The sequence below is a fragment of the Phodopus roborovskii genome, unplaced genomic scaffold (genome assembly GCF_943737965.1).
Source record: "Phodopus roborovskii unplaced genomic scaffold, PHOROB, whole genome shotgun sequence".
Classification (NCBI taxonomy): Eukaryota; Metazoa; Chordata; class Mammalia; order Rodentia; family Cricetidae; genus Phodopus; species Phodopus roborovskii.
In genome coordinates, this window is record NW_026126407.1 from 56,957,651 (window position 1) to 56,972,488 (window position 14,838).

General features: G+C 46.6%; 1 protein-coding gene across 4 annotated transcripts in view; it reads left to right on the forward strand.

Moving 5' to 3' along the window:
- Clec16a (C-type lectin domain containing 16A) overlaps window positions 1-14,838 on the forward strand; it is a 195,537-nt gene that overhangs the window by 69,487 nt on the left and 111,212 nt on the right. For all 4 annotated transcript variants that reach the window (XM_051181415.1, XM_051181417.1, XM_051181418.1 and 1 more), the window contains exons 13-17: window positions 5,442-5,564; window positions 8,500-8,609; window positions 9,216-9,260; window positions 11,450-11,500; window positions 14,207-14,335. In XM_051181415.1, coding sequence (XP_051037372.1) covers window positions 5,442-5,564; window positions 8,500-8,609; window positions 9,216-9,260; window positions 11,450-11,500; window positions 14,207-14,335 — 458 coding nt within the window. The remainder of the gene's footprint in view (window positions 1-5,441; window positions 5,565-8,499; window positions 8,610-9,215; window positions 9,261-11,449; window positions 11,501-14,206; window positions 14,336-14,838) is intronic.

Genomic DNA, 14,838 nt, shown 5'->3' on the forward strand with positions numbered 1-14,838 from the left:
AAGGAAGGATATCCTCAGATGCAAGTTTCCAGAGGACCCTCCAGGTGGGAGTGCACTGCTAGAGAAAGGCTGAGCAACTCCCTCGGAAGCAGTGGAGACAATTCTGGCTGCTGAAATGGAGCCAGAAGATCTGTGACAGGCTTGGGGATCAGAGCTGAAGATGCTGAGGAGTTCAATGAAGGGTGTAGGTCCAGTGAGAAGATAAGTCAGCGGTGACTCCTATAATTGGCTAAAGTACCTTGTGCAAATGGTCAGTCACTAAGGGAAGACAGAAGAGGCTCAAGGCTGGAACTGCCTTCCTTTTGATGTGGATGGGAGAGATCTGTGTGATGATTGAATCTTTACTCCTGTCTCTCTGTGATAAATAATGTTAAAAACGACTGAAAATGGGCCATTTACACAGGAAAATTAAAGAAAATTGGGAAAAGCTCAAGCTTGACATCCAGAGACTAGCTGTTTGGGAAAGCTGCTGATAGTGAAGCCTTGATGTGCCAGCCTGGCCGCTGAACATGGGGCCTGCCTTTGGTGACTTTGAATGGTGGCTATTTGGTTGGCTGGCTTTATGGTTATCTACACTTGATTCCAGCTTCTCTTTTCCATATCCTTTCCCCTGAAGCAGGCCCTGAACGAGATACTCTCTCCTTAGTAGATGTTTTTTCCCTTATGAGACAATTTCAGCCTAAAAGCCTTGTTAATAGAAACCAAATGTGAGTTCAGGCCTTCCAGTAAATCTTAATAGATGAGATATTGCGCTGAAACGAGCAGCCCACAGTGGGAAGGGTTGTCTGACAAGGAAGGCGGTGTCATGATTCAGCAGGCCACATAATGAATTCTGGTTAGTATCTGCACTTTTGGTCAAGTCTGTGTGGAGGCTGGGCGCTGAGCAGCTCTGTATTCCTAAGTCTCTCAGGTTCACTCATTGCTCTCCCCAGCCCCCACTGTTTACCCAGGAGGCACTTGGGCTTTGAGGTTTGTTTTGTTTTGTTGATAAGTTCCTGGAACACCACAGAGAGGTATGGGAAAGCTGAAAAGTAGGTGACAAGGCTCTGGGGATGAGAACTGCAAATAGCACACAGACTGCAGCTGACACATGCTCAGCATAGAAAGCACACTAAAAACTGACTTAACATCTGCTTAGCTCTCAAAATACTTAGCCTAAAGTTTTCCAGTGCTGGCAGTGCCTACAGGCAACAGCCAGGGAAAACCAGAAAAAAAAAAAAAACAAGAAACTGTCAGGATGAGTGGCTGTGTTTGCCTCCTCCCATCTAGTCTTGGGTAAGCCTCCACTGCCTGCCTCCTTTATGTAACTTAGGGGTGCCTTCCACCCTTGACATGAGTGTGTACTGCAGCTAAGAAGGAAGGATCTAGAAATCGGACTTGGGAGGGAGGTTTAGTCACTAGTTGCAATGTAGAACCATGCCTTTCCTTTTTCTTCTGGGTTCCTTGAAGTGGTTCATTGGAAGTGACACACTCTGCACCTGTGTGGACTCTTTGGACCAGCCTAGGCTATGACCTTGAGTCCCTCTGCCCCCACATCCATTCTAACCACTGGCAGGAAGGGCATGAGGAAGCACATGGCCTGCTAGGAGACAGACCTCAATGGACTGTGTTCTGCATGTGAGGGTTTCTTTGGAAACCCTCAAGGCACTTGAGACTTGCACATATATTTTTGTAGAGGCTTATTTTAGACAGGAAAACGACTGGCAAAGAAGCTGTAGTACATTTGCCATAGAACCTGCCTTTCTGTGACTGAAAACCACGGTGCATCCATGTCACACTTGTTGCCATCTTAGCTTTTCCATATATGTCCCTGCCATGTTGTGACATTGACAGGAACAGTGAAAGGGTAGGATTGACTTGTGTCATGTTTTGGGAGGGATGCAGTCCATTGTGGCTGGAATGTTAAAACAGCAAGTCACATCCTATCCTCAGTCCGGAAGGAAACAGAATCATACATTCGAGGAGGGTCTTCCCCCTCTGTTAAGCCTCCATGGAAACATCTTCCCAGACACACCCACAGCTGTGTCTCCTATATAATTCCAAATGTAGTCAAGTGGACCATGATGGTGAACCATCATTTCTTCACCACTGTCAGGCAGTATTTTCTTTCATTTGGGTAGTTAAAAAACCCAAATCAGTGCCGGGCGTTGGTGGCACACACCTTTAATCCCAGCACTCAGGAAGAGAGGCAGGTGGATCTCTGTGAGTTCAAGGCCAGCCTGGTCTACAGAGCAAGTTACAGGACAGCCAGAACTACAGAGAAACCCTGTCTTGAAAAACCAAAAGGAAGGAAGGAAGGAAGGAAGGAAGGAAGGAAGGAAGGAAGGAAGGAAGGAAGGAAGGAAGGAAGGAAGGACAAACGGGGGAAAAAAAATCAGTTGTGTCTCTATACTTCCAAAGAGTTTGGGTAGTGATGTACACTGCTTGTCACAAAAAGCAAAAACAAATCTAGGCTCCTGTTCCTGGCCTGTGGTTGAACTGTCCTCAATTCACCAGCTCTTCAGGATCTTGTCTCCTCCAGCTGCTTCTGTGATAAGTTTTTCTTCTATTCAGTTGTCATATTGTAGAACTTTTTGTTTCTTCAGTTGTATTTTTGACCCACAAGTAAAAGTACTTGCTGCCAAGCTTGACAACCTAAGTTTGATCCCCAGGAACCCACATAGTAGAGGGACACAACCAACTCTCATAGATTGATCTCTGACAACCATATCTGTGCCCCATAAATAAATATATTAAAATTTTTTCGGTAATAAAATAAGTTAATTCAGTGGGTGTGAGGGTACATAACTGTAATTCCTACTTTGCTTAGGAAGGTGGAGAGAGAGCAGCCTGAGCCACATAGAGAGTTGTAGGTCAGTCTTAGGGTACATGTGAGACCTTTTTTAAAAATAAAAAGTTAACTCCATTTAGAAAGATCTAATCCAATGCCTTGTGTTGAGAACACTGCTAAATACCATGGCACACATACTTTGGGCAGACAGAGGGTCTTGTGCTATGGGACAGAAGTCAGAAGATGGAGTTGGCTCCAGGTTTTTGTTACCTCTGTGACCTTGGGCAAGCTTCTCCTCTGAGCTCACTATATGAACACATCCTTTTTGAATTGTTTTCCCTGTATAGGGACTAGGAAGAGTATCTTTACAATAGGATCAGACTCTTCCTCCAGAAACACCATCTTTGCCATAGGACTTGAGCTTTTGATTGGTTGGAGGTACTGACTGTTGCTGAGCCCTAGAATGCCCAGCCCTTGAATGTGAGCTCACATATGAGCCACCACCCCTCCCTAACTGGATCTCAACTACCTCTGGAGTCATCTAAAGGTGGCCTCACTGTGTCCCCAGACTGCTCTAGGACCTCAAGAAAGCATGATGAGTCACACTGAGCCTCAATTTCTTCACCAAAGGCAGGGGGCTTGACCTACTTGCTGTGTAGCCCAGAGTGAGGGTTCAGGGCTCTGGGACCCTCTCCTGGCAGATGGCCAGGAAGGAACAAAATGACCTCAGAGGAGTTTCTTCCTGTCTTCAGAAGATTTTGCCCCAGATTTCTTCATGTTCCAGAAGGTCTAAGGAAAGCTAAAGCAATCCCAGGAAAGAAGAAAGTCCCCCCCCCCCCCCCCCCCCGGAAACTCAAGTACCCTGGCTCCAGCTTGCCTCCATCTGCCTCCAGGCCTGTTGCTGTTCTCCGTGAACTGGAGGAGTGTAAGTGTGCTAGGGAAGAAGAGCAGCCAGACTTTTGCTAAGCGCCATGGAGCAGCATTCCTGCCCTGTGTGTCCCACCCCTAAAATGGAAGGAAGAAGAGGTGTTTGGACAGGATTGATACCTCTAGGAAGTAAAGACCAAAAAGATTGGGTTTCCATTTATGCCGTGTAAGCCAGAGTTCTTCCATGCCAGACAGTTGGCATTAACATGCAGAATCTACAAGTTCATCTTCAAAGTCACACTGTGGGTCAGAGAGAGAGTCCTTCACAACAACCCTCAGGCCATTCCTTCCTTCCCAAGTCATTTCAACAAAGCAGAATACTGCTTTCTGGCATCTGTGCTATGCACTGAGCAGGGATTCCTTGGGAACCCAGCTGTGCTGCCTCCACTGTTTTGTCAAGGTCCTAGACAAAGCCCCACCTGGTACTCAAGGGACCATATTTCAAGGGTTCTTTGAAGTGCCACCTCCCCCAACTAAATAACAGGAAAAGCTATGCTTCAGGCATAAACAATCCACAGGGGTCTCCACTATATCAGATGAGAGGATAGGAATTTACAGAGCCCTGCCTCAGGCCCAGACCATTGTAGCAGCAAGTCTTCCTGCCATCCCAGTTCCTGGCACTTCTTTAGGAAAAATAATATCATGGTCTATGGTTGCAGACTTGCCTATTCCCTTTCCTTATCCACCTTCCACCCCACCCTTTTTTGTCTTTTATTAAATACTATTCATTTTTCCCCTGAGGGGGAAATATTTCTTTGCATCTTAGTGATATGAGTTTTACTGTTTGTCCATCTGCCTAGGCTAAAGGTTTAATCCAGCCTTCCTCTGCTGATCTGCTCCTCAGGGGCAGGGCTGGCATCTGCCCCACTCCTCTCTTTGAGCTTACCGCTGTGAGAGCTTAAGGCTGTGGCTGGCTTTTGGAGCCTTATGTGCCTCAATTCTGTTTCTCTGGGTCTGTGTGTGTACAGGGGCAGAAAGTGCCAATACAGGGCTGCCATTACATGGCACACAGACGTGGCAGAGAACAGCAATGAGTTACTCCAGGGGAAAGCTATTTCTGCCTCTTCTATCAGAGGCGCCACCATGGGCATCTGCTAAGTGCCTGCTAGGCCTTGTTTGTAATAGAGTAGTCCTCAACCAGTGAGTTCTGTCAACAGTCATTGGCTAGAATGTGAGAACACTGTTCCGTGTGCCTTTCATAGTTACTGTTAATTATCATACCAAGTTGTGCCCCACTCACCAACAGCAATAGAGAATATATGTTTTGTGTGATTTTGTGTATATGTCTGTGTATGCATGAGGGTGTATGCATATGTTTGAGGCTAAAAGCCAACTTTGGATGTTCCTTAGGCATCATCCCCCTTATTTTTATGTGACAAGGGCTCTTACTGTTGTGCAACTCACTAATTGGGCTCAGCTTTCTGGCCAGTGAGCCCCAAAGATCTTCCCACATACTATGCATGGCCTCTGGGGACTGAAGTTGGGCCTTGATGCCTGTGCAATAAGCACTTTACCAGCAAAGCCATCTCCCCCACCAGAAAATGTATGTTTTGATATGTCTATGCATGTTCAATGTACATAGACCCCAGACAGAAGCTATACGAAGGCAGTGACCAGAGGCCTGACTTCACAGAGGAGGAATACAGGCTGACTTTGAGGACTCCCCTTCAAAAAAGTCTTTAGGAAGAAGACTGTCACTGAGGCACCTTTGTCAGTGGCCATTTTTCTTCTTTTTCTATTCCAGGCATGGATCCTGAAAAATTAGAGCGAATCCAGCTCCCAGTACCAAGTGCAGCTGAGAAAACCACCTACAACCATCTGCTGGCTGAGAGACTCATCAGAATCATGAACAATGCTGCCCAACCAGGTACCCCTATCTGAGGAGTATTAGAGGTACTAGATCCCTAGCCAGAGACTATGAGCCCTAGGTTCTGGATCTGGAGAAATCTCAGCCCTTTCTTTTGTCCCTAGCTACCAGCATTTGTTTTCTATTAGAACCAAAATACTACTCTGGGGCTGTCCTCACCCTTGGTTGTAGTCATCTCTCTCTTCTCTCCCTTTATATCTTGCTCCTTTTATCATGGCTGGGACCTTCCTCTCTGAGAAGCCTAGGATCATACCCTGCGAATGAACTAGGCTGAGTATCTGAGTGAAGGCCACAGGTTTGAAGGCTTGGGTGAGAGTACACTCTTGTACCCAATGTCTCCAGTGGTTTGACCCAGTACCCTTCTGCAGCCAGGCTACTAAGGCAATGATAACAGTGGAAGGAAGCTCTAGGCAAGGCTTTCCCAGCTGGGGTTATTTCTCTTCTAGGTATATGTAACAATGACTGAAGACATTTTGAGCTGAATGACTAAGAATGTCCCTGGCCTCTAGTGGGTAAAAGTCTAGGACACTGTTAAACATCTCAGGTTGCACAGGACCTCTACAGTACAGTTATTTGGCCTGGAATGTCAAAAGTTGCATGACAAATCCTCTGCAGAGACAGGAGAAAGGCTACCTTCTTACCCAGATGGGAGGAGTATGGTTGGAGCAGCCTGGTATGGTCAACCAGAGTTGGTCAAGCAGTAACTGGAGCAGTGTGCAGCTATGCTAGCAAATGGGAGAATGACCTGGAAAGCCAGTTCAGTGGCCTTAGGGTGAGAACAGGTATCAGCATTTATTCATAGAATAGATGCTTTCTGATTGCATCCTACCTACTGGCTAAGAGCCACCCACAGCTGATGGTCATCAGAGTCCCAGAAGTTGTAAACTGTGGAGATGGGGGGAGGGGTGGTGTCTTATGTTCAGAGAAGAGATCAGGACAAGTCAGCACTGGAGGCCAACATGCATGGTCTGTAAAGATTTAGATGAAGGGAGAGGGTGTCATGGATTGAGCCCTTGAGACATTGCTCTTACCTAGAGGTGGCAAAGCAGAAGAGAGCCCAGGACTCTGAGCCAGGAGAAAAGGGACACTCAAGGCATTGGGTACTCAATGAGATCAGTAATTGCTGAGAGCTCCATTTCAAGGAGGCAGAACTTTTTCATGAGGCTGGGGTCAGGGACAAGCTTTGCAGGGGATAGTGGGAGCCACATAGGTCAGGGCATTGAGGGAGTTGTGTTGTAGCCAAGGATAGGGTCAACTCTGGCTAGAAATTGTGAAGGCAGGAGCTTGCTGGCCAGCAGGAGTAAGACTACTCTGGATAGGCACACAGACTTCAGAGTGGAGAGGGAATGGGCAGTCTGGAGTGGGCAGGGATGGAGCTGCATGTGTGAGCAGGGACCAACCTTCCCTTAGCATGATGCGCTTTCATCATGCTAAGCAAAACCTGCTTTGCATGTATATAACTAAGCACAAATTTTTCTTCTCATGTAATTCAACCTTACCTACAGGGCATTAGCAAAAGGGCTGGTGTCTGGGGTGTCCCTGCTTGAGCCCCAGTGTCTTAGACCTCAGGGACAAGGCCCATAGAGTCTCTGCTCCCTCATTCCACTTCTACACTTCCACCTTTCCTTAGAAATAAAGTGCAAAGACCCATGGGACAGTTTGCTTAACAATAATCGGTCTTATGTTGGACGATGAGTGTCTTCCATAGGAGGAAAGAGATGGCTTCTAGTGCAAGTAGTTACCTTTCCAAAGCAGAGAGTAGCATAGAGTCCTGAAAGCATTGAGCTCCTGGCCTCAGCTGTGCCTGAAGCCAGTGCCTTCTCCCCCATCACCCTAGCAGATTTTTGTAAGTCAGCTATTGTGTCTGTGTGCTTGTCTGTCAGTTTCTGCTTATTTAGTTTAAGCTAGTCTGGGTTGGATTTCTGTTAACTGTGACCAAGGTGTGATGAACTTCATGCTGTGTTAGCCCGCTAGAATTCTGGCTTAGAAGCTGGTGCTGTGTGAATACACTCAGTGTGCTCAAGCCATGTGGGAGGGACACTTTAGGAAGACTGACAGTGTTCGCAAGGGAAAGGTGGTGTACCTGTCCTTGCCATACCCCAGCACATGGAAAGCCTGTGCCCAGCATTTCTGGCACACTGTAAAATTGAGCCTCACTGGTTCTACTGGACCCTTTTGCCTGTTGCCACCTGATCCCTTTGAGCAGGGGTAGGAGCACCTAGGGCACACAAGTGTATGGTAAATGAAAATGTGAAATAAAAGGAGGAGGACTTTTATTTCTTGAACACTCCTAAAGCACAGAGAAGATTTTTATTGTAGGTATAAGAGAGAAAGCAGCAGAGGGAATGTCCAGGCTGAACATGGCCAGCAGATTAAACCAGACCATGAGAAGAGAGAAGGGGAGGGAGAGCAAGAAAAGAGCTGCTGACTAAGAGAGGTGGCATGGGCCAAGACGTTGGAGTTGTATAGGGATTGGACTGGGGGCTGGGAATGGGATGGGGCAAGGCGTGCTGAGTGAGATTTGTTCTGGTTTGAGACCTAACAGGTGGTATGCTCATTCTAGTAGGGAGAGAAGGCCCAACTCCACTGATTCTCATGATCCAGAGTGGGCTGCTGGTTCTGTACCCATACCTGGGGTGGGAAATATGCTGGCAGGCACAGCTGCTGCAGCACAGCCTCACCTTTACCCACCTTCCCATGCTCAGCTGATAAAGAGACCTCAGGGCAGGTGGGAGCTAAAAAGCTTCTTAACAGGGGGTGTTGACTTGTAACTTATTGGGAAGTAGGTTGGCATGTGTAGCTCCCTCTGGGCCCCCCTTGACATGAGAGGCCTTGGGCAAGACTGTTAGGTGATGATTACCGTCAAAGAAAGAGAGCAAGAGCATTGTGTCTGGGGTGTGCACTGGGCTCTGGGCTAATCATGGTGTGTTTGCAGATGGCAGGATCAGGTTAGCCACACTGGAGCTGAGCTGCCTGATCCTGAAGCAGCAAGTACTGACCAGCTCCGGCTGCATCATCAAAGATGTGCATCTGGCCTGTCTGGAGGTAAGACCATGCCTTCCCCCCTTCTCTTTCTGTATTGTCCCTCAGCTAAGGAGGTCGTTTAGGAGGCAGCTAGCACTGCCTCCACAGTATCCACAACATCCCTGGCATAGCTCAGAGAAGCTGGGCCTGAAACATGTTCGTCCTCCTGCAAGGTCCTACTGTAGCATGTGTTCAGTCAGAGCTGGCTCCCTCCATCCAGACCACAGACTTGCATTGCAGTAGCTTCATTTGGAATAATCTGCTTCCGGATTAGCTCTGGACATTTTCAAATGTTTCTTTTGTGTGACAGTTTTTATTTGTGTACCTACAGTGTTGGGTGGGGTGTTAAGACACACATTTACTAGTTCCTCAGTGGCTTTTACTTTTGTTCCTCTTTATGATTTTTAGGAAATGTAGGAAGTGCAGAGGTGAAAAAGAATGACTGAGGATTGACCCTTGGATGTGTCTGTTCTGACCCCCCCACACACACACATACTGCTGAAAGGATTTTGTCTTTTATTAAAGCGAAGACACAGCTGTATTCGATAATTATTCCCCTGCTTAATTGAGTCACCCACCACTTCCCCTCAGATCTGCGCCCCTCACATCTCCCTTCTTTTTCACCAGGGTGCAAGAGAAGAGAGTGTCCACCTTGTACGGCACTTCTATAAGGTACTTGGCAGCACAGGTAGACAGTAGCATGGGATAGCTCTCATGGAGTATAGGATGGTGGGGTCTGATCCTGTGTGCAATCTTCAGTGTGTGTGTGTGAGTGCACATTCCTGCATGTATAAGCATTCTAAGGTATGCATACAGAGGTCAGAAGAGAACTTTGACAAGTTGGTATATTCCTTCCAATATGGAATCTGGGGATTGGATTTAGGTCTTCAGGTTTTACTGCAAGTGCTTTTACCTGCTGAGCCATTTTGTCAGCCCTTCAGTTATTCTTTCTTTCTTTCTTTCTTTCTTTCTTTCTTTCTTTCTTTATAAACACCTGCACACATGCTCAATTCCATAGTCTCCAGGGCTGTGCCCCCTAAGCTTTTTGGGCTTTCTTATAAGAACAATAAATGTTTTGAGGACTTGCTACTAGTTTATGGTAATTTGCTTATCAGTTACTTGTGAATTTACTGTAATTTGTGAGATGTATGCATATGACAAAGTCATAGATTTGTAAGTTCTATATCTTAATACATAGAAAACTACAATGAATCACCCATGATTTTATCAATTATATACATGTGCAATGTCTGTAAACATGTATGCTAAGAAGCTTCATGTAGGCATCAGAAGAATTATCTTGAGTTTAGTGAGATGACCTTTAGGATCTGAAGGATTTAGAGACATTTATCTTCAGGTTCCAAGTGATTGCTTTAAGATATCCAGTTTCACCAGTTTTGGGGGGATTTGTTTAGTTAGTAGAGTAGGGCTGCTATGAGGAAATGCCCTCAGCAGCAGTCATTCCAGAGACTGGGAAGTCTGAGATTAAGGCAGATTAGGTGTATAGTGAACCCCCCCCATCCTCACATGAAGGATGAGTTTGGGGTGACTCTGATATTCAGCTGTAGTGGGTTTATCCACATGGCTAGTCATTCTAGTCACCCTAGCAAGATCATCTTTTGAACTCTTAAGTCCTGGTCCTGCTTCCCCTGAGCAAAGCTCAAACAGCTCCTGCTGGGCAGCATTGGCCTCACTTTCCTACTGCCCTCACTTAATGTGGCTTTGCAGGCCACCTGCTGCCATTGTTGTCAGCTTTTAATTGAGCTGAAGCTCAGTCCTGGAACCTACAATTGTTACCTTTCAAGGACCCAGTGCCCTGATCCAGCTACAGTGGTAGACATGCCCAGACACAGAGCCACCACTGTGGGTCACCACACCCTGGGGAGGAAATCACAGCTGCCCTTGGCCTTTAAAGCAAGAACATGCCCCTCTAGTCAGCCCACAAGAAAGAAGGAGCCTGGGGCTGCCCTCCTCCTCTTAGGTCCTCTTCCCAATAGAACTGCTCTAAGTCTTGAAAGCCCTGAGGTTATAAACACAGAAAGACAAAGTGTAGCCATTTCCAAGAAGCTGCCTCCTGGTCCCAAACAGAAGAAAAGCTGCATTTGTGTTTTATTCCCAGCCCAGAGAGACAGGGTGATTCTGACTCTTCATGAGACAGGACAGTGGCAGCATTGACATGTCCTAAGTCCTGACAGAGTGGCAGGCTTTGGGGCCATGCTTTTTCTGTGCATTATTTTGCCTCCACAGTGAGTGGCCTGACAGATATTAGCTCCTGCCTATTCTTTCTTTTCTGGCACATACATCTTTGCCATCCCATTCTTAACAGTGAAACAGGAGGTACTGCATTTTGCCCAAGGTGGAATTCTGGGCAGTCATTGCCACTAGCAACTAAAGCTCAAGACTTTCCTCAAAAGCAAATGGAGCACAAATAATCTTTGTGCTAAGTATTGGTAGTCATGTGATGGGCCTCACATATTTAACATGGTGACTTAACCAGCATTTCCCCCTTTTTCAACCATTCTGGAGAAGTAAATGATGTTAAGCACTTGAAATATTAATCTTGTCTGTTTTAATTATGAATTATGTGGGTTTGTTGTTGTTGTTGTGCTCTAACCAATCTGACAAAAGAACTCTAGCTCAATGTGCTTTCAAAGAGGAGGAAAATATTGAGCAATGCAATTTGATACTCACCCTTTCGTCTGCACATGTGTGCTCATGTTCACATGTGTATTTTACTTTCTGGTGATTTACAAGCACTTGTAAATGAAAAACAGATGGCCTCAAAAGCCAAGTGGAGCGTTTGTAGTGCTGTGTTTATGGGGTAGGAATAAGCTTCTCTCACTCCCTTCTGGTCTTTGCAGGGAGAAGAGATTTTTTTGGACATGTTTGAGGATGAGTACAGGAGCATGACAGTAAGTACAGGGCCAGAACATATGGAGGTTAGTGTGTATCTTTGTGCCTGCCAAACTCATCTAGGGCTCTATGATCTGGTAGTGAGGTAAACTAAAACTTGAAATTATATTCATCCCTATGCCTCTGAGGCACCTGCTTTTATTGTTTCCTAACTGTGTGCCCTTGTGCAGGCTACTTACATTCTGAGCCTGGCTGGCTGTCATCTGTGTAGTGGGGTCCATACCTCTGAGTTGCTCCAGTCAAATGTGAAATACCCAGTAGCAGACCTCATTCTAAGCCCATGTGAAAACATGCAAATGTCCACTTCTCCCCTGCTTCCTGGGTTTTGCTTGTTTTACTCCAGTGTTTATGGCATGTCCTAAACAATGTTTAACATTCTCCAGAAATACTAAAGTGACACACCCTGGGCCCTGCCACTGATATCAGCCCTCATCTGGTCTTAGGAAACTGTCCATTTCCCAGCTGAGGTGGGACAGGCCCTTAGTGCTGTGTCAATGCTGCAGGAACTAATAACTCCCTGTCTGTAAGGTGGTCAGGGTCACCTGGTATCAGTCAAAGAGTGGTGTACTTTTATTGAAGACTGACTCCTGCCAGGGTGATGAGCATGTTCTATCTATTAAATCTAACACAAAACATAGTTCTCACCCTAAGAGAACAAGAGAGAGTTCATCATAGAGCCAAATATAAGTGACTATATCTAATACTCAGGTTGCCCCAAATATGTTTTGACAAGGAACTGGTTTCATGTAGTTAAAAAAAAAAAAAAAAAAAAAAAAACCAAAATCATAAATCAAAGCAACTTTCAAATACATCATCAATGGGAATCTCAGATGGCAGGTTACAGCAAAGTGGGGGACCCAGTCTCTACTACAGGCCTCAGATGCTATCTAATGACATCCTTAGCTTTGAGGTTGGCAGAAGCTAGTGGTGTGTAAGATTAACACATCCCAAAGAGTTTCTCCTGGTAGTCACAAGGGTATGTGGTCAAACCAAGGTGAGCAAGGAAGCTCTCCATAGTCAAGAAGCTCTAAGCAGTCTGCTTTGTAGGATATTCAACAATGAATTGCTCTTTAAAAAGAAAAAAAAAAAAAAAATGGAATTCCAGTCCAGAGTCTTTACCTATGGAAAGAGTTGTTGCTATTGTCTCCTTTGTGCAGATGAGGAGAATGGGAATCAGAGGCTGAGTAATGTCCCTCAGTTTGTCCAGCCTGCTAGTGGCAGAGCCAGGCTTTCATAGCGGAGTGGTTCTCTCTGCTGCACCTCTAGAGCAGTAAGCATGGGTGGGGTGCCCCTGCAGTCCCCGCCTCTCCCTGGAACACAGAGGAGAGACTGTGGCAATGACACTTTCTATTTTGTGTCTGCATCCCCAGAATCAGCCCTCAAGTAGCACTCAATAAATAGATGATTAGTGAGCTTTTCATGGACATAACTCACCAGAGCATGAAGTGATGGGGACATTTATAATGAGCCTAAGTGTTTAAGTGTCAGAAAGAAAAAGGCAGGCAGCACAGCTAAGTGGCTCCCTGGCTTCCAAGCCTGCCTCCAGGGCTCTGGCAGCAGGACCCTCACCATATCTTTGTCACTGCACCCATGAGGCATCAGTGGAGCCTTTTCAAGGTCATACCTCCTTGTGACATTCGGGTTACTGTGACTGTGCCTGGACCTTATTGGCCCACACAGCCTTTATTATGATCAGGGTTAGCTCAAATGTTTCCCCTTCAGACCATCAGTTCCAGGGGGGAGCCCTCCATGGGTATTCACCTTTCCCTCCTCTAGTGCATACTCTTCCTGAGTATGATTCTCCACAGTACCCTTTTCAGCTTAGAAATGTAAACTCAACATGTTATGTATGATTTGGAAACCCCTGTGATGTCTGCTCTTATTGCTTCCAAACTCTGTGACCTTGGGCAGGTTATTTACATTTTGAACCTGGTGTCATTTGTGCACTGGGGCCACACTTCTGAGTTGTCCCAGCCAGCAGCAGGCCTCACACAAGGCCATAAGCAAATGCTGTGTTCTTCCTTTGTCCCGCCCACAGGAGCTTCCTGAGGGTTGCTTATTTCATTCCAGTGTTTATGGCGTGTTCTGCTGCACAATGCTTGATATTCTCCAGAAATACTAAGGTGACACACCCCAGTCCCTGCAACTGAAGTCAGTCCTCAGCTGCCCTTAGGAAACTGGCCTCTGAGCTAACTAAAGTGAAGTTCTGAGTACTGCTTTTGGACTGGAGGAGGCCAACTGAAACTAGGCCTCCAAGTTTAACTCTTCTCACAACCCTTAGCAGCAGGGGTTATTGCTAAAGGGATAATGGGCATTGAGACTCACTGCTGTCTCTTACCCCATGGCAGAATGAAAGGAATTCCCTGGAGAGGTTCTGCCATTGTAGGAATACTTGCAGGCCCTGCTGAAAAGCCTGGTATGGGAACATGGCTCTGCCATCCTGCTCTGAAATACAGGGATTTGGAGGTAGGGTCCCAGGCCTCTAGAAGGCAGTGTTTAGTGTGTCCTCCAAAGGAAGACAAGCAGGCAGCACTGTGTGGCCATGGAGCCTTCTGAGAGGGAGAAGCCGCAACTTGGAAAATGGGAAAGGCCTGCCACTGATCTGGCAAGCTGGAAGCATGGTCTCAGTCCACCCAGAGCAGGCATTCATTTGTAATACAGATACAGTCAGGCCCTTCTCTGAAACTGCCCGTGTTGTCTCTTAGATAAAGCCCATGAATGTGGAATATCTCATGATGGATGCTTCCATCCTCCTGCCTCCAACGGGCACTCCACTGACTGGCATTGACTTTGTGAAGCGGCTGCCATGTGGTGATGTGGAGAAGACACGGAGGGTAAGTATGATCTGGCCTCTCCTGGCCATAGGGAAAGGGTTTCTAGGTCAGTTAAAGACTGCCTCCAATATGCGCCTAGTCACCTGTAGAGAGTACCACCTCACACATACCTCCTATCGTACATAGCTTTCCAAAGCCTATTGCCCTTGAAAATGGGAGTTTGGAATTTTGTGGCAACTGACACCTCTGTGGGCTGCTGCTGGCAGACCAGGGCAGAGTAAAGCGGAAACCCTGAGTGGAAGCGAGGCCAAGCTTCTTTGAAGCATGGGAGAACAGAGCCTAGATCACCAGGTACAGGGGAGGTAGGCATGAGTCAAGACTCCAAGGTCTCAGAACCCCAGGCAGTATAATAGCAAGGTGTCTGGTAGTGAGAGAATGATGCTGGCCAGGAGGCAGGAGAGCATGTATGCAGAGCCAAGTTCTCAGAAGCAGCAGAGGGTGATCCCCTTATCAGCACTTTTTCTGAGGTGGCCACTCTAGGAAGCAGCCTCAGTCAGACTCTT